General features: G+C 39.1%; 1 protein-coding gene across 1 annotated transcript; it reads left to right on the top strand.

Moving 5' to 3' along the window:
• The first annotated feature begins 5,116 nt into the window (after nt 1-5,116).
• On the top strand, nt 5,117-5,998 carry LOC136278305 (uncharacterized). The gene has a single exon (XM_066161822.1). The coding sequence runs from the start codon at nt 5,117-5,119 to the stop codon at nt 5,996-5,998; it is 882 nt and encodes a 293-aa protein (XP_066017919.1).
• The last annotated feature ends 18,009 nt before the right edge of the window (nt 5,999-24,007 follow it).

The raw sequence follows: 24,007 nt of genomic DNA, 5'->3' as shown, positions 1-24,007 counted from the left end.
AACATTCTTTCACTTGTTTGTCACTAAATTTAGTCGCTTTTAGCTTTGAAAAAAAAGCACTGAAAAAAGTCTTTTTGGCGAATCAAGCTGAATTTGGTTTTATTTCACTTAGAACGAAGTTTCTCTGATTTTTTAAGCCCAATTACGCTATTTTATCGCGTCTACAACGCTTTTTCGCCTTTTTCAAGCGGAATCGTGCTGGTTTTAGCTTAATGACACCGAAAAACAAATTTCTGGTCTTGTTTCACCATTTTAACTTCTTCAAGGAATTAAGATAGATTGTGCAGTTACGCAGTTAAACTAGCTTCGCTGGCTCGACTATTTAACCAGTTGAACTAATTGAGTAAGTTTGACTATTTTAACTACTGGAGCTAATTTATTTATTTTGAGCAGTAGATTCATTGAAGCTAATTTGACCATTTTAACTACTTGTACCAATTAAATTAGATTGTACAGTTTGTGTAGTTGAAGTATTAAAGCTAAGTATGCGTTATCTCCAGTTGAACCATTTAACCTTGTTTGATCATTTTAACAACCTCGACCAAATGACATGAATTGTCCATCTTTTTCACTTTACTGTCTTCCCTAGTGTCAAATACTTCAAGAAACTTAGTTAACTTAAATGCTTCAGCTGCTTAATTAGTCAAACAAGCAAACACAAGGAAACTGCATAAATCGCAAAAGTTATTTTAATTGGTGGAAGTAGTTCACATGGTCAAAGAAGCCTACATAGTTCAACTGGACAAAATGCATAATTCACTTTAATTCAATTCAATATGCTTACAAGCAAAATCTGGACAATTTAGCTAAAAAGAATCATGATTTTTGTCCCTCTTGAACAATTCAAGCTAGTTTGACCATTTGAACTAATTCAACTACTTGGGATAGACTGTGCGATCTGAGCAGTTTGGCTGTCTTCGATAGTTTTATTAATTAGTCAAAACTACGAAATAGTCAAGCCAACGAAGATGGCTAAATACACAAATAGACCAATCTTTTCTTCGTCGGTTGCAGTAGTTCATATGATCAAACTGGCTTAAAAAGTTCAACTGGACAAAATGCATAACTAGGTTAAATACTTGAAGTGGTAAAATAGTCAAACTATTGCAAACAGTAAAACTGCACAAGTAGTATAGGACGCTACCATACCGGGTAACCAATCACAGAGCCGGATATCACACACGTGACCACTAAGGACAATAGACTTCACACCCAAGAACAATAGAACAATAGGTTGTCGGTAAATTTACAAAGTAGAACAATGGAACAATAGATCTAATGGTGATGTCAGTCCCAAGGGACTGACATCACCATTAGTAATATATTCATGACGTCATTAATGTATTGACGTGTTCCTGCATAACATCATTAGATGACGTTATATGCAAATATGTGGTGGATTATACATATGTGTCTAGGAGGGATTTTGTCATACATGTTGGAGTCTTTTAGGCAAAGCGCATGCGATTTAAAACGTCTAATTCGTCAAACACCGCACATTTTTCAATTGAAGGAAAAGTTTTTAAGTCGTGAGAGAATTTTTTAACTATAAAGCGGAATCAAAAATTTTAAAGCGCAGTAAAAAAAACTTGTAATCCATAGGAGAGTTTTTTCTATTTAAGCGCATGAACAATGACAACTCACACAAAAAAATAAACTTTCAACATGTTTATTACAAAAAGTTTATTATTGCCAGAAAAAAAAATTTTTATTGTTACAAGAAGTTAATTGCAAAAAGCAAGGGCGAAAGAAAAGACCTAAGCGAAAGTTACAAAAAGCAAGGAAAAATGCAAATGCGAAAGAAAAAAACCTAAGCGAAATTTACAGCAAGCAAGGAAAAAGGCAAGGGGGAAAGAAAAACCTTAGAAAAATTTACAAAGAGCAACGACGAAAAAAAAACCTAAGCAATGGCCAGTAAATTTTTTTAAGACAAATCGAAACCTTTGAATGGCTTCATGTTTGTTCTGGGCCAAGAATCTCGAGACTCTACGATTCTCATCTCGATGAATCGTGACCAGATACAAGCTACTATCAGCTCGTACCAACATAACGTTCTCCGGCATTCTTTCCTGGATAAATTGAAGGAAGAAAGCGTCTCTTTCGGTGGGGATTCTTTCATTCCACGCGTAGAGGCATTGTGGTGATGGGCTGCCACCCAATTGAATTGCCTCCTTTCTGGTGGCGGGACTCTTTCAGGCCTGTTGGCTAAGGCTTCCAAGACTGTCATCGGAGGTTCTGCTCTACAAAATGGACATGAAGGCCGTAGGTGTCTTTGCTGCTACGACTGGTACCAGTCCATCAAACAGGAGGTGTGAATCACCTGCTTGCAGCAGGGCGTTTCTTCATCACAAGCAATTACACAAATCGTGCAGGCTCGATCTTTGGTTCCTGAAAGAAATAAAGTGAGACTTAGGTCTTTTCATACTTCACTAATTGACAATTATGAAAACGGAAAAATATTCGAGTATGACATGAACTTACCGTGAGGTGCTCTCACTCCAATCATTTTGCAAAAAAAAAATTTATATATCAGTATTTCCAAAGAATCAGCGAAGGGCGTTATAACATCAACGAAATGTGATTAAATTCTTCGTCCACGAAACGTTCTTTTACGTTCGGTCAAAATCCCAAAGGGCCTTTTTCTTGAGCTTTTGTGAATATCACACTGTGTGTGTGGGCAAGCGTCTGTTTGGTCCCAAAGGCCTTTTTCTTGAGCGTTTTGTAAATATCACACGGTGTGGATGGGTGAATCTGTATGTGTGTAAGCGTCTGTTTGGTCCCGAAGGGTCTTTTCTGCTTGAGCGTCAGTCACGTTCGGGCTCTTTGCCTGATCAAAGGTCCATGCTATTAAAAGGTAAGTGTCTTTGAATACACTTTACAATGAAGGAAAGAACAACGCTGCTTAATCAATACAGCCTCTTTTGCTCAATTGAAGAAAAGGTCAATGCTATTGAAAGGTAGGTTTCTTTAAATACACTTTACAATGAAGGAACGAACAACTGTGCTTAATCGATACAGCCTCTTTCGCTCAACTAAAGAAAGAGTCCTTGCTATTCAAAGGTAAGTTAATTAAGAAACGAACAGCGCATTACAGTATACAAACTAAGAAACATTTGAAATTGTAATCACAAAACTTGTTTTTTGGTGCTTTTTTACTTACTTTGAAATGATACTCATACTATAAGATACTTGCCATCTGAAAATTCACTAGCACCATTCAGTATCACAATTCTTTTCTTCAACATAGCAACAAGTCGTAATGGAGGAAGGAACGAACAACTCTTTGTTTAATCAATACAACCTCTTTTACTAAAGTAAAGAAAGAGTCCATGCTATTCAAAGGTAACAATGTTGCCTCTTTTATTCAATTAAGGAAAAGGTCCATGCTATTCAAAGGTGAGTTTTATTTTGATAAAGAAACGAACAAGAAAGCTGTAGGAAGCGTCGGTCACGTTCAGACTCTTGGCTGAATATTTCGTTTTGCATAATACGATTGTTGATTAAATATTTGAGTCAGTATAGGTGCGTTTATGCGTGTGTATGTAAACCCCTCGCAACCATTTTTCCAAGTGAAAATATTTTCGCAATCTTGCCCATACATGCCCTCCCTTGCTCAAACTTGCCCAACTAATACAAAAGAAACCCTCTATTCCCCTGAGTATTCACCTTTGATTTCCACAAAAAACATTACATTCTAAACGCACAATTTATTTCGAACACGCGTGTGAGAGAACATCATCATGGCAAAGAGAAAATTTGTCGAAGAGTTGAGTGATGAAGAGTTATCAAAGGTTGTGGAGAACATCCAGTCGATAATGTTTAATGAGATGAGTGACGAGGAATTGTTGAAGGCTGTGAAACGTATCGAATCACCGCTCTTTGAGTTCGAGTCTCGGACCGTGGGGCCGCGTAAACGTTGGAAGAAAAATGTGGTGGTGAAAAAACGGTTTACAGCACGCTTGAAAGAATTACGCCAACCTTCACCAGATGATAATGTTGGCGTTTCAATCACTCATGCATTAGAACGTGCGATTGCTCAGCAAATCCAAAACCAACTAGATATTCAGCCACATCACACACTTCATTTTAACATGCAGGCCGAAGGCTACACGCACGCATTTCAATCTACTACATTTTCCGTGAAAGAGTTTCAACAGAGCAGTGAACGAATGCAAACGTATTTGCAAAGTTTAGTGAATAAACTAAACTCTGGAGAAGAGTTTAACACCAACACCAATTTTGAAACCGAACTGACTTTGATCTGTACCCCGCCCGCCAGTAGTGGCAGAGGAAAAGAAAGATCCGTGGGAAGAAGAAATGTGGAAGCGTTTTTGAAAGCTAAACGTAGTGTCATAAAAATCAAGAATACAGATGAATTATGCTGCGCGCGAGCGATCGTGACAATGAAAGCACGTTTGCATAAAGGTGACAATGTGGATGGAAGACACCTGTATGAAAATCTGCCTGACGGCTATCCTGTGCAAGGTATTCAAGCCAAAGAACTCCATAGTTTGGCTGGTGTTCCCGAAGGACCGTGTGGATTACAAGAATTGGAAATGTTTCAGAAAGCTTTGAGTCCCGAGTACCAGATTGTTGTCTTAACTGTAGATAAACCGCACATGATCACTTACAAAGGACAACTTACGGCCGACAAGAAAATTCTACTCATTCAAGTCGATCAGCATTATCATGGTTGTACTTCGTATGGAGGATTTTTAAACAAATCCTATTTCTGTTTTGATTGCGAAAAAGGATTTGATCACGACGACTTGGCACGTCAACCCTGTCAAGGCCGAAAATGTACTGCCTGTCATCGAAAAGATTGTCCCGATTATGTGCGCCACAAAACACCGGAACTCACGTGTGATAAATGTCATCGTGACTTCTTCGGAACAGATTGTTATCGAGATCACAAAAAGTCATCCGACAAAGACAAGAAAACCATGTGTGACATTTTCACCAAATGTACTGAATGCTGCAAAATCATCGAACACCCGAAATCAGTAAAGCAGTGCAAAAAGGGTACCGAATTGTGAAAATTCATGAAATCTGGCATTTTTCCGAAGACCAGCGCGTCGAAGGATTGTTTACTGGGTACGTGGATACATTGCTGAAAATGAAACAAGAATCAAGCGGGCGGCCATCTCATGTACGCACCCCTGAGGAATTGCAGAATTACATTAACCACTATGAAGTGCCTGAAGGTATCCAAATGGAACCAGGAAAAATTGTGAAGAACGCAGCCAAACGTTCGTTAGCCAAACTCATGTTGAACGCATTCTGGGGTAAATTTGGAGAACGGCTCAACAAACCTGCGGTGGAATCAGTCACAGCGCCTCACGAATTGTTTGAATATTTAAATAATTCGTTCATGGTCATTCATGCGATTCGCGTCTTTTCAGAAGATGTCTTAGAGGTGGTGTTTAGCTACGTGGACGAAGACGCTTCTGAAGGCAAGAAAACCAATATTTTCATCGCTACCTTTACGACCGCTCAAGCCCGCTTGAAATTATACAGTTATCTGGATCCCTTACGAGATCAAGTCCTCTACTACGACACATATTCCGTCATCTACTCATGCAAACCCGGCCAAACCACGATTGCATTAGGCGATTATCTCGGCGATATGACCAGTGAATTGAACGAGGATGATTACATTACCGATTACCGATTATTGGGCGGTGCCAAAAATTACAGATATCTCACCAAACAAGGCAAGTATTGCTGTAAAGTACGTGGATTTACTCTGAATTATCGTGGAAGTCGGTACCTGAATTACGAAGTAATGAAACAAAACGTCTTGGAGGAAATTACAGATCCTTTGGACGAAGAGCGAAGAACCGTACCCGTGACCAACCCTTATTTCTTTGTTTGGGAAACCAAAACAAAGAAAATTAAGACTGTCGAGCGTATCAAACAGTACGGTTTAGTGTTTGACAAACGCGTGATTGACAAAGACACTTTTATGCCGTATCCGTACGGATATAAAAGGTTGTAAGTGTAGTGACGTTCATTAGTAAACCATGAGAAGCCAGAGAAAGAGAAGGAGAAGGAGACTACAAAGAGGAGGTGCGGTGGTGAGTACTTTCAAAAGAATATTACGGCCGGGTCCCACCACAACAGACAAAATCGCCGAAGGTTTAAGCATGTTCCTATCGGGTCCATCTCCATCGTTCAGTGCCTTAGGTAGACTTTTAGCCAAACAAGTGTTTAAAGGTGTAAAAGACAATGTCGAACATTATCGAAAGAGAAAAAACACACGGACACGCTAGTTGTAATCGATAACAGTTTGTATTAATTAATAAACAAGTTTTGTTATTACAATTTCAATTGTTTCTTAGTTTGTATAATTTACGCGCCAGGTGTTCCATCATTCATTTCTTGCCAGGAAGATTTTTAATAGAGGCTACCATCTTATCGTCGGCTTTCCATTTATCCTCTAGACTCTCGGCCTTAGAGTAGTCAATGTCGTGCCGTCTGGCAATGCGATCCAAACGATTGATGCCCTGATCCCCTCGATCCAAGCGTTTTTTCAAAAATGTGCCTGGTTCTAAGAATTGATAACGTTTCTTTTTAGATAAAGAATAGGGATGAAATTCCACTCCTAATTTTGCAATCCAGTTTTGAATGTCAAATTTGCCTCCTCTCTGCCTTTTTTTCGGTGGAGCCTTCCTTTTGGTTCTTGTTTTCTTAGAACTCCTCATAGTCTTTTTCCAGTTGTCTTCTCAAGGGTTTTCGTAAAGCGGCCTCTTCGCCTTCTTTTAACCAATCCAATTCCGTCTTGCGTTTGACTTTGGCGGGTTGTTTACCCTTTTTTATACTTTTAAAGGAGGTTTCTAATTGCTCACGATAATCATCCATTAGAGATCGAAAGTTTGAAGGAGGAGGCCTCTTCTTCATAGATGAGGTGCCAGGTGTGGGTGAGACTCGTTTCTTTATACGCGCTGGTATTTTAGAGGTTCCAGGAGTGGGAATTTCCTTCTTGGGTGTCTTGGGGGGCGCAATTTCATCTTGCAGTTTTTCCTTCTGTTTCTTTGCCATGTGTTTGAGTAAATTTTCCACAATTCCTTCTGTCATGGCACTTTCTTCAGACTCTACATCGGCCAAATCGGCCGTGGGTACACTTGGAAAATCTCTTAATCGTTTCGTCAATCGTCTACGTTCTTGTAACAATTCTCTAGTCTGTTGATTCGCTATAGCATCAGGCACCTTTGGATTGTTTACAATAATATGCTCTTCGGCAGCGACACGACCTGCTTTGTTTAGAAAGGCACTGTCCGTAATTTGTCCCTTGTAATATTGAACGAGCCGTTGGAATTCTTCGGGCTTCACCATGAGGTATTCTTCAGCCATCTACGACGTCGCGTGGTTCTTGATAATATTTTTTCAATAACGCCTCGTACGCCTTTCTCCAGTACTCGATTTCGTGTTTACTCTCGTTGACCGAACGCATGCATTGAGCGCAGTATTGATCGTATCTATTTATGTCGCTTTTGCAATCCTCGCAGTGAATCTTATACAAGAGCGTCAGATATCTGGTGCTTTCAAAAGCAGACGAATTCTGCCAATGTTTGATTTGCGTCTCAAGAAACTTTAGGCGTTCTTGCATGTCCGTTGTCGAACGTAATCGTTCAGCGCATTCTGCACAAAGTTCCATCGTTTCACCGTCGTTTAAATCCATAGCCCTCTTACGCCAATAGTCGCCATTCTTTTCCATTTTATGACTACTCTCTTTCCATTCTTCTACCGATTCGTCAACCTCGGTTAACAAATGCGTCAGAGCACTCAAAGTCTGACAACTCATGATTGAAAACAGTTACAGTACGCTTCGTGTAGACCTTGCCAAAAGCCAGAGCCTTTCTGATTCATCAAATGAAGTCGTCCCTTTTTTATAGAATTTTTTCTCCTACCCAGTTCTTTGAGCACCTTTTTGTGTCTTCTCAATTTAGCCATGAGCGGTGGTGACACCGGAACACGATTTTTTAACATGTTTAATACCAATTCAGTGACAGCATTGATTTGTTCCCCGTTGGCGTGTTGAATCAAGTCTTGACGTTTGTTTCGATTTCCCTCTCGTAGTATAGAGAGCAAGAAAGCTCTATGTCTCAAAAGTCGTTTCATGTTTCACTCACTTCTTCCCCTTCTTTGGCGTCTTTGACCATAACTTCTTCATTCCTTTTTCAAAACATAGTGACCTAAGCCAACGGCTGCCTTCTTTCCGAGCTTTTTGATTACGGCCGAAGTCACCAAAGCTTTTATAGCTGGTACAGCCGCTACCGCCGGAGCAAATCCACCTCTCTGCACAATACGTCGCCCTCCTCTTTTCTTTTTCATAGCCTGTGACCTTTGTAGGTGTTTACGCGGAGGTAAGATGAAACATCGCATACAGCCTTCATGCTTTAATAAGCGGCTCACAATGCGAAAGCTATCATGACTGGCCGGATGAAAATCGACCGTCAAATATCCAAACGGTCGCTCGGTTTCTTTTCGATAGACTTCCATCACCTGTTCCCATGTTTTAGGATACGCTTGTAATAAAATATTACGCATACTCAGTTGGTCGCGAGGATTCTTGAAAGCCACAATGTAATGCGAATTACGAGAAATCGTCTTGGCGTATTTACCAGGTGGAAACATATCTTGACAGAGATAAAGAACCGTAATGTTTCGGTGATGAGAATGTTTGGTTAACAAATCCATGACTTCTTTGTCATTACCACCTTCGGCCATTAAATCATCCAAAACCAAAATACCTCCTTTCGCTGTAAACCATTTTTGTAGATGTGATACATCGGGGACTCCTTCGTGAAATTTTATACCCGTGTGTTTCATACGATGAAATTTGTCTTGCCATGCTCCATAACAATACACTATAGTGGTAGGTGGCTGCGCAAACAAGGAGTTGTGTGTCTGAAGCTCTGCACGTTTGAGCTACCCCGCCATCACGCAAGACATTATATCAAACAAAAGCTTTATTTTTTTTCAAAAATAAGTTTACAAGTTTGATGTGAGTCTTTGCCTGAGGTCATACACCATTCTTCTTAAGAAATCTCTTTTTCTATTAGCTTTTTTAACATTTGACCTACTTTATGATCGTTGGCTACGAAAACATGTCTAGAAAACAGTTTCAAAATTTACTCATGTCTTTTCCTCTAGCTGTGTCTCAAATACATCAAGGCATAATCTCCGCAACTCTGACTGTAAAGAGACTGTAAACTCTTGGACGATCGCACGACGTATTTCCAATGTGTGTTGATCCAATCGATCAACGGCTGAGTGGTTTCATACACTTGTAACGGTAACGCATAACTATCAAAAATTTCACACACGTTTTCCGGGGTTGTCCAAAGTGCTATCCAGTGTCTTCCAGGTCGATCATGCGGATCTGTGTTTACAATGTATCCCACGGATCTGTCTTTCTGAGGATGTCTAGGTAACTTATTGCAGGGTACAGTTCCGTAAAAATGCGGTTCGAGTCTAGGATCGTTACGCGCTAAAACAAATCTAACTGCACATTATTTAAGATTATCTTTTCCATCTTCAAGCGTCACCAGGTGTGCGTCCACGTACAATGTCGTACAACACGGCTTGGTTAGAATCCACTTCTATCAGGTTTTCAAATTCAGCAAACAAAAGGACTGTGGTGTCTGCAGGTAAACCTCCGGTACCCAAGAAAATCTTGTATACGATATCACCTGATTGCTTGGGATTTACGTAGGGACAATCCACACATCCGTTGGCTACGTTGTCGATGGCAAACAGAGTACAATTACCATTTTTGACATGAGCACCTACGTAATATTGCCCCCAATCTTTGGACAAGACCATGTTAGGTTCTCCTTTGGTCATGCAGCCAGAAGCTTGTAGAAATCTGTGATATCCTGTCCAATCTTTTTGTCCGTCGTTGTAGTAGAGGTCCATAGATTCATAAGGATATTCTTCTCCTCTGATAAATTGCTTGAAACTGGTCACTCTAGATTTTTCAAAACAAAATGGATCTCGGTCGTAGGCACCATTGAAAGCCACTGTGTTCACCAATGCTGCCATAATGAAATCGGGTATCCTGGATTGGAAGGGATTTTGTATTTCCAGTATTCTTTCTCCTTGTCTGAACGATCGCGTGGCGATTTTGGACCTGACTGTGGGATACTTGACAATTTGTTTCTGGGTGGTCATTTTACTCATCAGACTTCTAAAGATGGTGTCATTTAACCGTACCACGCACAGGTACATTTTCATCTTGATTTCCCTGATTTTTCCTCGGATAGTCACAGCATCGAAGATTAGTTCTGGTGCATTCATATAAAATTGAATACTGAATTGCACTCCAGGCACTAAAAGTTTTCCCATCATAAAGGGTTCCAAATGAGGTTTCATCCTCAGCATATGCCTTCTTTGTGCTACAAAAGGAACTAGGGCATCTTTCTGTGCTTTCAAAGTATCTTTGTGTTGCTGGGATAGGGCTGCGTGTTGAGCATCATCATTTTTGATGTTCGCAGCTGTGTATTGGCTTACCACATCGATGTGGTTATACCATCCTTGAGGAACTAAGATCGTTTCACCGTCTTTGTCTGTTGTTGTGTAATAGAGTTTCCATATACGCTTTGTAATGGTAGGTGTCTGTTTGTTCGCTGATCAGAGTTCTACTCAATCTCATGTTGATTTGTTTGAAGATGGAATGAGAAAAATTGTTCACGGGTGCAATCATGGTGTCTGTGTCATCGGCAGTCCTAGCCAAGTTATTATTATCAGTCGAACTCAATTGTAATTCCACATCGAAGTAACTTCGATTCAAATCCACAAAATCCCCTTGGGCATACACTTGGAAATCAATGGGTGTCGTGCCAGTAGTGAACGGTTGAATGGGTACCATAAGGTAGGAAGAGGTACTGATGTCCGTCGGCGGCGTTTTGAAAAGGTCTAATTTTGCATTGACCATGGGTAGCGAACTCCCGTACGCGGGATTGACTTCCGTGGACATTATCGTTTCTTCTTTCTTCTTCTTGTGGTGCGTTTCGTCAACCACTTGACAGTTTCAGGTTCGAATCCAGGCACAAATGGTGATTCTTGACAGATTCGTCCGCCTTTCTGTACTTTACTCGGACGCCGACGTCGCCGTTTCACGGTAGAAAATATGGTTCCTCCTTTTTGTCGACCCACACCTAGAGCTTGTCTTGAACGCACGCTAGACACCTTTCTAGAATACACGGGTCCCAAACGATTCATTCTCAATCAAAAAATCCTTTCAATCGTTTGGCTGCTTGACGTTTCACTTCCTCTGTCACTCCTCTCTTGATACCGCTCTTTAATCCTTGTTGAAAACCACTGATCGCGTTGTATGGTCTCTTACGAAGAGGCGCTTTCTTTTTAAAGCCTGCGACATCTCCTTTCCACGTATCGCTCAAATTGTCTCTCAAGACATCCTATTCCTTCTTCTTTTTGTCCTCCAACATCGGGTTTGAATCTCTTTAAAGAACCTCCTCTCATGATTGCTGTTTAAAATGTAATGTCGCTATGGTGTCTCCTTCTCCGAATTTAACCAATTCCCCTTTATGATCGGACATTTCTACTGTGATGGTATGAATGGTGTTGCCTCGCACTGGTAAGTACTGAATGTGTAACGGTTCGAAATATTTCACTCCTGCTCCCGTGCGTTGGTATTTAACCTCTCGCAAGAGATCAATGACTTGATTTCCTACTATGCCACTCATCATCACGTCTGAGTACATGAAAAAAACTCTGCGCAGTCTTTCCCATCATGTGATCAAAGGCTTTGTTGATATTTTTGCATCTCCAATTACATTCCGCACTGAGATACACTTGTTCTTCATTTTCGTCGAGATGAAAGTAATACTGAAGGGTAGATATGTCGAAACCGTTAGGTTTGTCGGTTTGCATGGGTCTGAACATCAGATCGTGAGCCGCAGAGGCACATCCGTACTCTGCATAGCTTTCCGGTATGAGATTAGATCCAAGTCTGTACGAGTTCTTCTCTGGCCATGGTGTAATCCATCCCATTTTCAAAGCCAAGTCTTTATTCCAACTCATGAACATGTAAGGATGTTCTGGTTTCTCGTAATTTGGAGAGTTTTTGTTGTCTATGACCAGCTCGTCTCCTTCCCATTTGAAGTAAAAAAAATTCCCTTGGTCTTCTTGTCAGTATTTAACGTAGTCTGACTTTCTTTTAATCTGGTATTATTTCCTGGACCTTCATCATAATTCGTTCTTCGTTACATGACAAGTTCTTCGTACTTGTTTATCACCACTTTCATAAAGCTAATTCCATCCGTGATGACATTTGAATGTTTGATATCGTCGTACTTCACATGCAATATGAAATTTTTTATTCCAGGAAACGCGCCTCTCAATAGTTTTATCGCGCAAGTGACAGTCAAAATGGCTGTATTGTTTTTAGGTACTTCCACGTTGTCTCCAATGTAATTTCCGACAGTTTTTAGTTCAAACGTGTTCATGTCTTTCAGTATACTCATTTCCAGGTACGTGTCGGGTAGAGTGATGCTACTCAATCCCACTTCCCATTTTCCATTCAATTCCAATGGGTAAGGTAGACGAATCTTATAACTGGACGTTTTATTGTTGGAAAAATTCCGATTTGCTACTACTGCTGGGTAATGTCACCACGATTCCGCTTGTGGCCATATTGCTTGAAATGAAGAGTCACGGTGGTTTTACCCGTTTCAAAGGTAGCGTGTTCGCCGTTTTCCTCGCGAAGATCCACTTCGATTATGTCGAAAAATTGTTGATGCACTGGAATATATTGGATGTGAGAGGGTTCGTAATATTTCGTCGAGGGTACATATTGTATTTCTCACAAGACATGTGTGATTTGATTTCCCACAATTGTGCTAGCAGCCACATTCGATTCGACACGCAACTTTCTTTCGATACCGTGTTTGTGAGGGATATTCCATCCCATCATGTTCTCGAACAAGAAATTCAGATTGGTAAATTTCCAATCGGCAAATACGCTGAGATAAAGAAACTCAACGTCCACTTTGCAATACTTTCCTTGGTAATCCTGAGGTCTCTCTGCCGGTTTTTCCAGAGACATCATTTGTAAATTATTGTGTTGAAGTAAGTATTCATCATTCAAAGCATCGTATCGAATCCAGTCCATGGCCAAGGCCAATTCTGTACCGAATCGAATACTAGGTCGTGCATTCATTGCATTTCCAAATACATTCTTGTCTTCTCGCCATGTATGAATGCTGTCGATGATCAAATCATCTCCTTCCCTCTTGAACGTAATGTATCCTCTTCCTTCGAGTAAGACCTTATCGAAATCTAACTGGTGAGGGTCATCAGCTCTTTTGTCGTATTTTTTAATCATGAAATCCGCACCGTGTCTTTTGGTCTCGGATATAAATCCCCCATAATAATCTACCAGCAATTTCATGAATTCCATTCCACCTTGGAAAGTGCGTCCCATTTCCACAAATCGAGTCCAAGTCAGGTATATTAAATTGGACAGGGTTATTTTTTCAATATCGCTCTGATCGTTATAGGCGATTTCCATACTAATGCCTTCCCAGAATTTATGTTTTCCCTCTTCTCCAAATTTGTCCTAGGAAAATCTTCTCGGACGGCTTAGAGCATGACTCACATTAGCCAATCCCACTCTCCATCCTCGTTCTTTCATGTAGATGAGATAAGGTAAACGATTCTTAAAGCTGTGCTGTGAATTCTGCGGAAACTCTTGCACGCATGCATCGCTCTCCAAGTGTAAGTAGAAATCCATCATAGCTTCTGAATGTCTTTCTTGTTCAATCAAGAATTATATTTCGGAGGGAAACCTTTCCAACTGACAAGAACTTTATTGCCGTGGCGTTTAAGGACTTTTTCTATACGATACAAAGCGTCGTCGGGTATTTGTACTTTTTGCAAGTCTTGTTCGTAAAAAGTACCTCACACGGGCGTATCGTCCATTTCTTTGACTTTATAGGTATAGACCACTCCAGGTACCACATTTGACACAATAAACACCTCTTCAGTCCAACCTGGTAAATATCCTTTTTTAAACATCCTGGATTTTTCGTTTAATCGAACTCTATCGTTGACTCGAAATCGGGGTTTCAATTTGCGTTGTTGTTTTAATTTTTTACCGTACAATGTATTCCACACATCACTAGCATTTTCCAAAGTCACTTCTGAGGGTCTCATTCCTATACTTCGATGAAAGGATTCATTGTATCCTCTGACCAACGCTTGTAAGACATTCAAGTACTTGTAAGTATTGGCACTCGTGAAATAACGATACCTTCTACTTTTCAAAGTGCGATTAAATCGTTCTACCACGCTGGCTTTTGTATCACGGGTCGTAGAAAAAATGATGAATATCTTTATCTTTCATCAATTTTTGAAATGTGTCATTGTAAAATTCTTTTCCATCATCCGTTTGCAATGTTTGTTGTGTTCTTCCTTCGGCGCGTTTCAAGATTTTTTTAAAAGCCTCGGTAACGGCTATTCCTGTTTTAGATATTATGGGTTCTACCCAAGCGTATTTTGAAAACGCATCCACGACTACCAAAAGATAACGATTTCCACTATTATATTTGGCCAAAGGTTGCATTTCCATTAAATCTGCAACCCATTGCTCGTCTTCACCAAACACCAATACAGGTAAGGTGGGAAATCTTCCGCGTCGTCTCGGTCGATGGAGCGTGTAAGCCAAATCTTTTTCGAGAATCTTTTGAGCTTCGGCAGGTTTCAGACGATGTATACGAGCAAAACACTACACACCTCTCAAACTTCCCGGTTTTGTAGCATCTCCATAAGCTTCAAGTAATTCTCTTTCTTTGTCACGTTTATTCTTTTTTCTATTCTTGGTGCGGGGTGCCATGACATAGGTTCAACAATAGGCGTATTAATGAAAAGATAGAAGTACAACGTTCTGCATATATAGCCTTAATGTGTTTGAAATGAATCCAAGCACCTTCCGGGTAAGTATCATGCAACCATAGTATAAAGACAATGAAACGAAAGGGACTCGTGACCGTTTCGGCAAACACTCTCGCAGGTGGATACATGTACTTCCTCTTCAAACACTATCCAATCAATCACTATCCAATCAATCAATAATCTTTCAAACGATCTTCACTGATAAAGACGGGGCATTCTTTCAGAGGACATCGCCTGTAATTAAACCCAGCTTGGGAAGCCTTTTTTTCCAACTCTTTTTTAGGATGAAAGAAACATCTTGGCGAGTGGGTAGGGACTTCAAAACCCATTTCTTCCAAAATGTCTCGCACTTCGCCTTCTTCCATTACTTCTTCTTGAATCTTCACTACTTTTGTTGGAGGAACCAAGTCATCTTTACGATTGATTATGGGGTCAGGTTTGGTTCTCTTTCTTTTCTTCATAACAGCTTTTACGTGTGCTTCTGCCATGATGAGTGATGATGTTTCGTTTGATTTTCTTTCTTTTATAGCATAAAATGACGTTATTACCGGTCAAACTAGTTTTTACTCTATGGATAAGGGCGTGTGGGCAAGTGAAAATTTTTGTTTTTTTGTTTTTTTGTTTTTGTTTTATAAAGTGACCTCATGGCTCGTCAAACATGTAACTTGTGCAAGCATAAAATGACGTTATTATCGGTCAAACTAGTTTTTACTCCAGGGATAAGGGCAAGTGTGGGCAAGCGAAATTTTTTTTGTTTTTTAAAGTGACATCATGACTCGTCAAACATGTGACTTGTGCAAGTTTGGGCAAGTATCAAGAACATCATAGATTTTCTACTCTAGGGAATTGGGCACGTTTGGGCAAGCAAACTGACATCATCACCAGTCAAACTAGTTTCAAACAAATACCTATATAACTTGACTCATTCACTTTTTTCATTTGGAAAAATTGCTAGCATCAAAGAGACGCAAGAAGAACTGAAAAAGGAAGTAGACTCCCTAGTCTTGGAACACTTGAAACAACAACAAACTTCCAAGGCTCTAAATATACAAGAGAGTCTACAGACATGAACTCGTACAATCGGAAACAACCTTAGAACAAGTGAAGTCGAATGTAGACCACATGCTATCAGATTATTTGGAATCTTTAGAATCCATCACAGGACAACTCGAGGAAGAACAATTAAATACAAAATCCAATTTGGAAAAAATATTAGGAGCAGTGAAAGAGAAACAAGACAAATTGGAAAAAGAGTTTCAAGAATCTATAGAGAAACGTTGTATGGAAGCTGTGCAGTGGTGGATGAGTAAATAAACATGCATGGGTATCGTCCGCGTTGTATGTGTTCCACGTGTTCCTTGGAAAGGAGTTTCTTATGGGATCTGGAAAAAAGGGCAAAAATCCGTTCCGAATTAGAGAAAGACATGGAGGTTCTCTTAAAACTGTTTAAACAATTATCTCTTTCGGAAACAAAGAACACAACTTAGCTTATCTCTATATAAGGCTTTGTCCGATGCTAACTTGTATTAATCAAGTGCCTGAAGGTAAGACCCATTTCGTAGTCGAATTTCGCCCTTGCTTTTTTTCCTTACTTTTTGTAACTTTCGCTTAGGTTTTTTCTTTCGCGCTTGCTTTTTGTAATAAACGTTTTTGTAATAAACATGTTGAAAGTTTATTTTTATGCGTGAGTTTTTATTGTTCATGCGCTTAAATGGAAAAAACTCTCCTATGGATTACAAGTTTTTTTTACTGCGCTTTAAGATTTTTGATTGCGCTTTAGTGTTGAAAAATTCTCTCATGACTTAAAAACTTTTCCTTAAATTGAAAAATGTGCGGTGTTTGACGAATTAGATGTTTTAAATCATAGTTACATTTTCTGCGCATGCGCCTTGCCTAAAAAAGACTCCCACATGGATGACAAAATCCCTCTTAGACACATATATATAATCCACCACATATTACTGATAGTGATGTCAGTCCCTTGGGAATTAAAAACAATAGACAACCTATTGTTCTATTGTTCTTGGGTGTGAAGTCTATTGTTCTTAGTGGTCACGTGTGCGATATCCGGCTCTGTGACTGGTTACCCGGTATGGTAGCGTCCTATACTACTCACACTGTCTACAGAATCTATGTCAACTGGTTAGAACTACCTGAAATGGTTAAACTGGAAAAAAAGGGAAAAAAAGTTTCAATCGCTCGACTGGCTAAATGTCATTAGAGCGATAACAGTTAATCTGCACAACTTACACAATCTATCCCATTAGTCGAAGTAGTTCGCATGTTGAAACTATCTTTAACTGGACAAAATGCATAACTACCTTTAAAACTACTGGTTAAAATAATTTCAAGGAATCAACGGCAGAAACTGTGGAATCTAGTTGAATTGCTTGAAGTAGTTAAAATAGTTAAAGTACTTTAATTGATTCGACTGGTTGAATAGTCAAACCAGCCAAGACAGTTCAACTACACAGTTTGCAATATCTTTGTTAATTGGTTGAAGTAGCTCAAAAAGTCAAAGTAGCTGATAAGGCTCAACTGACAAAAAGCATAACTATCTTAATCGGTTCAGCTGCACAAACTGTACAATCTAGCCTCAGTGGTTCAACTGCCAAGTAGCTAAAATGGTTAAAGTTAGCTTAGGGTTGGGGTTTCATCGAACAAAATGCATAACAAGCTTAAAAAGCTTAAGTGGTTAAATAGTCAAACTAGCAAGGAGACAGTTAAACTGAAAATTGCAAACAGCGGAAGCAGTCAAACTGCACAAAATGCAGAAAGTAGCTGAGTTGACCCAGATGGCTCATATAGACAAAATCCACCAAAAAGCTAAATTGGGTCGAATGGTTTTAAGCCCTCAAACAAGCGAAGACAGTGAAACGCAAAAAAATGGACAAACCAGCTGAATTGGCTGTTTCCCACTGAATTACGCTCTTTTTAGCAGTGTTGCATCCAAAAAAAATTGTTTTGCCTGTTTGCAGCTAATCATGCTGCTTTTAACTTTATCTCACTTAATCCAATGTTTCTGCGTTTTTTGTAGCCAAATTACGCTTTTGTCAGCCTTTTCGCACCAAAACTTGTTTTCGTTTGTTTGCAGCTTGATTGGGCTTTTCTGGACTTTATGTCACGAAAAGCAACGTTTTTCTTTTTTTTATTCCTAAACTGCTCTGTTTTTTGCTTTATGACACCGAAAAGATATTTCCGTTTGTTTGTTGCTAAATTGGTGCTCTTCTCAGCTTTATTTCACTAAAGACTAAGTCTTTTATGCAGCTAAATTTACCTCCTTTTTAGATTTATCTGACCGAAAACGTTTTTTCGCTTGTTGTTGCTGAATTGATCTGACACGCAAAAAAGGTTTTTCGCCTGTTTTTCGCTAATCACCCTGATGTTAACCAAACCATAGTTTTTCCTTTTTCGTTGCTTAATCAAGCATTTTTAGTTTTATCGAACCGGAAACGTTTTGCTTTTGCTTGTTTACTCTTGAGTCATGCAGATTTTAGCTTAAGTTCACCGAAAAAATGTCTTTATATTTTGCTAGCTAATCATGCTGGTTTTAGCTTTATCTCACTCAAAACAACGATTTTGCTTTTCTGCTGCTTAACTACGCTGTTTTCAGCTTTTTTTTCACCGCAAAAACCTAATCTGCACCTTTTCAGCGAATCGAGCTGTTTCTAGCTTTTTCTCAGTCAAAATAACCTATTTTCTTTTTTATCGCTAGATTACACTGTTTTCGGCTTTTTATTGCATCGGGAAAACGTTTTCTGCCTGTCGCAGCTAATAACGCTGACTTTTGCCATATCACTGAAAACAACGTTTTTACTTTTTTGTCACTAACTTACGCTGTTTTCAGCTCTTTTTCAACGAAAAATGGTTTTCTGCCTGTTTACAGCTCTTCACGCTATTTTCGCCTGTTTGCAGCAAATCACACTGATTCTAGCTAGATCTTACTGTAACAACAGTCTTTCCTTTTTCTCTGCTAAATTATGCTCTTTTAAGCCCTGCCGCTTCGATTACCTTTTTTGTGCTTGTTTACTGTTGTTACGTTGTTGTTAGCTTTCTTGCCCTAAAACTGGTTTTTTGGCCTGCTTGCAGCTAATCATTCTGATTGTAGCTATATCTTACACAGCAAAATTTTTGCTCTAAAATTTTCAGCTCTATAGCACCGAAAACGTTTTTTCGCTGGTTTGCTGCTATTACGCTGTTGTTAGCTTTCTCGCACTAAAACTGGTTTTTTGGCCTGTTTTCAGATTTAAGTTTTATCTCACTAAAAATAGTGCAGCTAATCACGCTGATTCCAGCTATATCTCTCACTCATATGAACATTTTTGCTTTTTTGCTGCCAAGTTACGCTCTTTCAAGCTCTGTCGCACCGAAAACCTTTTTTTGAGCTTGTTTACTGTTGTTACGCTGTTTTTAGCTTTCTTGCAGTAAAAAAAGTTTTTTTGGCCTGTTTGCAGCTAATTGACTGACTTTAGCTTTATCTCACTAAAAACAACGTTTTCGCTGTTTTGTTGCTATACTACGCTGTTTTTTGCCTTTTGCACTGAATAAAGGTTTTCGCTTGTCTGCAGCTAATCACGCTGATTCTAGCTATATCTCCCTCATTACAACATTTTTGCTTTTTCGTTGCCAAATAACGTTCTTTTCAGGTCTATCGCACCGAAAACGTTATTTCTCTAGTTTGCTGTTTAATTAAGCTGTTTCTAGTTTTACTGCACGGAAAAGAAGTTTTCTGCCTGTTCTTAGCTAATCACATTAATTTCAGCTTTATCTCGCTCAAAACGTTGTTTCGGTTGTTTGATGTATTTTGTCCGGTTAAACCATTAATGCTAATATCATTTAAAGACCGCAAAGAATTAAAATAGCTTGTGACATTTGAACTGGTAAACTCTTTTGGCTAGTTTGGCTATTTAAACCATATAAACTAATTAAGCCTTTCGACTTATTCAGCTAGTTGAACCATTTTAACTAGTTGAACTAATTAAGTTAGGATGTGCAGTAAACCATTTAAGCAAGTTATGCATTTTTTTCAGTTACATATTTTCAACTAGTTTAACCATATTAACTACTTTAACCAGTTAACATAGACTGTGCAATTTCTGCAGTTTCACTGTTTTTGCTGGTTTGATTTTTTAACCAGGTCAACCAATTAAGCTTGAGTGAAAAGATGAACCTGTTAAATTGGTTATGCATTTTGTCTCCTTGAAAAATTTTAGGTAGTTTAACCATTCGAAGAAGTGTAACCAGTGGAAAGAGATTTGCAATTTTTGCAGGTTTATTGTTTTCGATAGTTTGACTAACTGTTTAAATTGTCAAACTAGCAAAGATAGTTAAATACACAAGAAGTTCAAATGGTCAAGCTAGCTTTAAGAGGCTCAAGAGGACAAGACGTATAACTAGGTTAAATCGTTCAAACGATAAAATAGTCAAACTTTCAAAAATAGTATAACTGCACAATTTACACAACCTAGGTCAACAGGTTAGACTAGTTCAAATGGTCAACCAAGCTTGAACTCTTCAAGTAGACAAAATGCATTGTTATGGATTTTGTCCACTTAAACAATTTAAGCTTGATTGACCACTTGAATTAGTCTAACCAAATGACATAGCCTTAATATTTGAACAGGTTAAATGTCAATCGAGCAATAACAATTACACTGCACAAAATGTACAATCCATCCTAATTGGTAGAAGTGGTTCATATGGTCAAACTAGCTTAAAAGCTTTAACTGGGAAAAATGCATAATTACCTTAATCGGATCAACTGCACAATCTAGCTCAATTGGTCGAAGTAGTTCACATGCTAAAACTAGTTTTTTTGCTGCAATTAAAAAACAATGGATAACCAGCCTAATCAGTTCAACTTCACAACCTGGACAATCTAAATGGTTAAACTGGTTTAACAGTCAAACTGACGTCACCTGAGAAAAATTGCATAATCTATCTCAAAGGGTTAAAGTACTTCAAACGGTCAGACCAACATAGACAGTCAATTGGTTGAAGCAGTTAATATGGCTTAAATGCTTCTATTGAACGAGATGTATAACTAGCCTGAATGGTGCCATCGCACAAACTGCACTTTCTGGCTTAATTGGTTTAACTATTTAAGATAATCAATGTAACAGAAACAGTAAAAGTGCACAAATTGCTCCTATCTGAAATGGTTGATGTTGTTCAAATGCTTCAACTAGGTTAATTGGTTCAATTGGACAAAATGAATAACAAGCTCGATAGGATTAACTGCACAAACTGCACAATCAAGCTAAATTGTTTAAATTTGTTAAGACAGTTAAACCGCATAAATTGCACATTCTTTCTTTGTTGGTTAAAGTTGTTCAAATGTCGGTACTCGCTTCAGTGGTTCAACCGGACAGAATGCATAAGTAGCTTAAATGGTTCAACTGGTTAAATAGACGGAGGGAAAAATGTAGCCCAATTGGTGTAAGAAGTCAAAATAATCAAACTAATTTAGTTGGTTCTACTTTTTACATGGTCAATCTAGCTTAAATAACAAAACGCCTGACTTGCTGAAATGGCTCAACCGGAAAAAAAGCGTAAATAAGTTAATCAGTTCAACTGCACAAACTTCACAAGCTAACTCAAATGCTTCGAGTGCTTCAATAGTTAAAGAAGCAGACACAAATAAACTGCACATATTGCAATACCTATTTTAACTGGTCGAAGTAGTTCACATGGTCAAAGTAGCCAGAATAGTTATATGATACCCATTGATAAAATAGCACAACTTATCCCCCATCAGGTTATGTTAACTGCAAGCCAGGTTAATGAAACTAGCAGAAGCTATGAGTTTAGGAAGTCCTTTTACTATCAAACCAACAAAGAAACAAAGTGGTGGGTTCCTTGGTATACTGTTTGCAAGTATTGGTGTGCCACTGTTATTAAAAGAATTAACTGGTAATGGTATTCAGGGTTATAGCAGATATTTTAAATGCCAGTTTTCTGACATTGGTCATCCTTCGTAATCGAGCCAGTCCGTCCAAGTGTCTTAGGTCACGTGATTTTAACGGGGTTCATTCCAGTTTATGCCAAACCTGGCGCTGAGCCTTTTCTTTCGCTTCGTCTATACTTTGCTTGTATATGGTTAAGGAAACAATTACTGGACTGTCATTTGTCAAGGAACTTACAAGGAGACTAAAGGATTAATAATTGTGTAGACTCGTGGATTAGACTCCGCTGACCGGTATTGTAGTTGTTAAGGAAACTCACGTGGACGCGCGAACAGACGGAAAAGGGTAGGGAATTTGAGATTCAAAGGTTAAAGGAAAATCGAAAAACTGCTCTTGCTTACTTAACTAAGCAGATGAACATAATCTCGCCCGTGTTGGCAGATTTTGAGGATGAAAAACAAGCGCCCTATGAAGTTGTGCAGTTCGATAAGCTATTTGTTAAAATGCAGGAAGCACATGATATGTATCTCAGGGCCTTGGATGATGATGGTGAGATAAAATTAGCTCAGCAATGGTATAACAGTCGTGATAAGGTTTGTGTTTCGTATTAAAGAAAAGTATTATCTGGGTGAGACAAAGAAGTTGCGTGGTGATTCGCATGATACATGCACAGTGAAATCTAAATCAGTCGGTCACTCAAGGTCCTCCACTTTCTCAACATTATCCACTAAGTGGATAGTTGATTGTTGATAGTTGATAGTTGACTGATAGTTGATTGAGAGGCAAAGGCTAAGGCGGCAGCATTCGAAGTTAAGGCAAAATTCTTAACGGAGAAGCAAACGCTAAGACTTGCCTCTCTGGAGCTTGAACTTTGGCAGCAAATTGTAGAGGCAAAAAGCTGAAGAGAAAACTTATGAACAGTTTGATGAAGAAAAAATTATTTATGGCATGAATAATTATTTGAAAGATTTAAAAGGTAATCTCACCTCCATTCCCATCTTATACGAGGCAAACCTAACGGTCATTCTACATTAAAGGTGACTTCTGTTAAATTCTAAAGTTCAGCTATAGTCAGCACCATTTTAACGACCACTTCTGTTACCATGCCCATCTCAGTCAACTGCCCAACCGTTTGATCCAAGGAACCTTCCCATTAGAGAAGATGAAATTAGATAAGACGATGGGGCTCCTACTGATACCAAGCTATCTTATGGCGATCAGCAAGAATGTATGTACGTTTACGGAAAGGATTTAAGCCCTGTAGGAAGTACAAGACCAGATCAAGTCTATACTGACATTCAAAGGAAATAGGTAGAACTGTCAGAAATGATTGTTACGCAACAGGCCAGAAGTCTCTTACCTAGCCAAAAGCCGCCTATGTTCTCTGGAGCTGTGATGTGATACTTATCATTCATAGCACCCAGCTTTTGAAGTTCTCATAGATAATCCTAGTGAGTGCTTGTATTTCTTGGAATAATACACTAGTGGAAAGGCAAAGGAACCGACTAAAGGCTATTTACAAACGAAGAATGAAGATTCGCACAAAGTGGATAAAAGATTTTTGCAGCAACACATACGAGGTTACAAGTGCATACATCACAGGACTATCACGCTGGTCCGCTGTGAAAGGTAGCCACGCAACACAGTTACAAGAATTTTCTATTGCCTTTGAGCAAGCAAGGAACGCCCTGAAAGGTATGCAATACATGAAGGACTCGAGGACAGCCAATGTTCTGCGCCAGTTCTGGGAAAGGCTGCCGAGATGCCTTCGTAGTAAATGGACGGAAATAGCAATATTAGGAGTAACACAGGACAGGCAGCCAACTTCAACAACTTCTGCCAGTTTGTGTCCGAACAAGCCGATTTGGTGACAAATGCAGTCTGCTCAAAGGAAGAATTCTCATCCCATCTTTTTTCCTTGTGCTCCAAAATATACCACCCACATGAATGTACTAAGTTTCTAAAAAACCCTTATTAGAGCGAGGAGACTTTGTTACACTCAAAGGTTTATGCTTTGGTTGTTATAGTTCTGAGTAGAAAATCATGCCAGATACACAATAAGAAACACTCAACGTCACTTGACGATCACAACTGGAGACTTGAAGAGGTGAAGACGGAAGGAAGGAGCAGCCAACATGAGAAACCAGCTAAAGGAAACAGTGTGACCAAGGCTAGTGACATTC

Source organism: Pocillopora verrucosa, chromosome 14 (assembly GCF_036669915.1).
Source record: "Pocillopora verrucosa isolate sample1 chromosome 14, ASM3666991v2, whole genome shotgun sequence".
Lineage (NCBI taxonomy): Eukaryota > Metazoa > Cnidaria > Anthozoa > Scleractinia > Pocilloporidae > Pocillopora > Pocillopora verrucosa.
The sequence above is the reverse complement of the archived record's forward strand: the minus strand, read 5'-3'. Positions and strand labels throughout refer to the sequence as shown.

Coding starts and splice junctions, on each gene's coding strand:
- LOC136278305 (XM_066161822.1), top strand. CDS start 5,117: ATGAAACAAGAATCAAGCGGGCGGCCATCTCATGTACGCACCCCTGAG.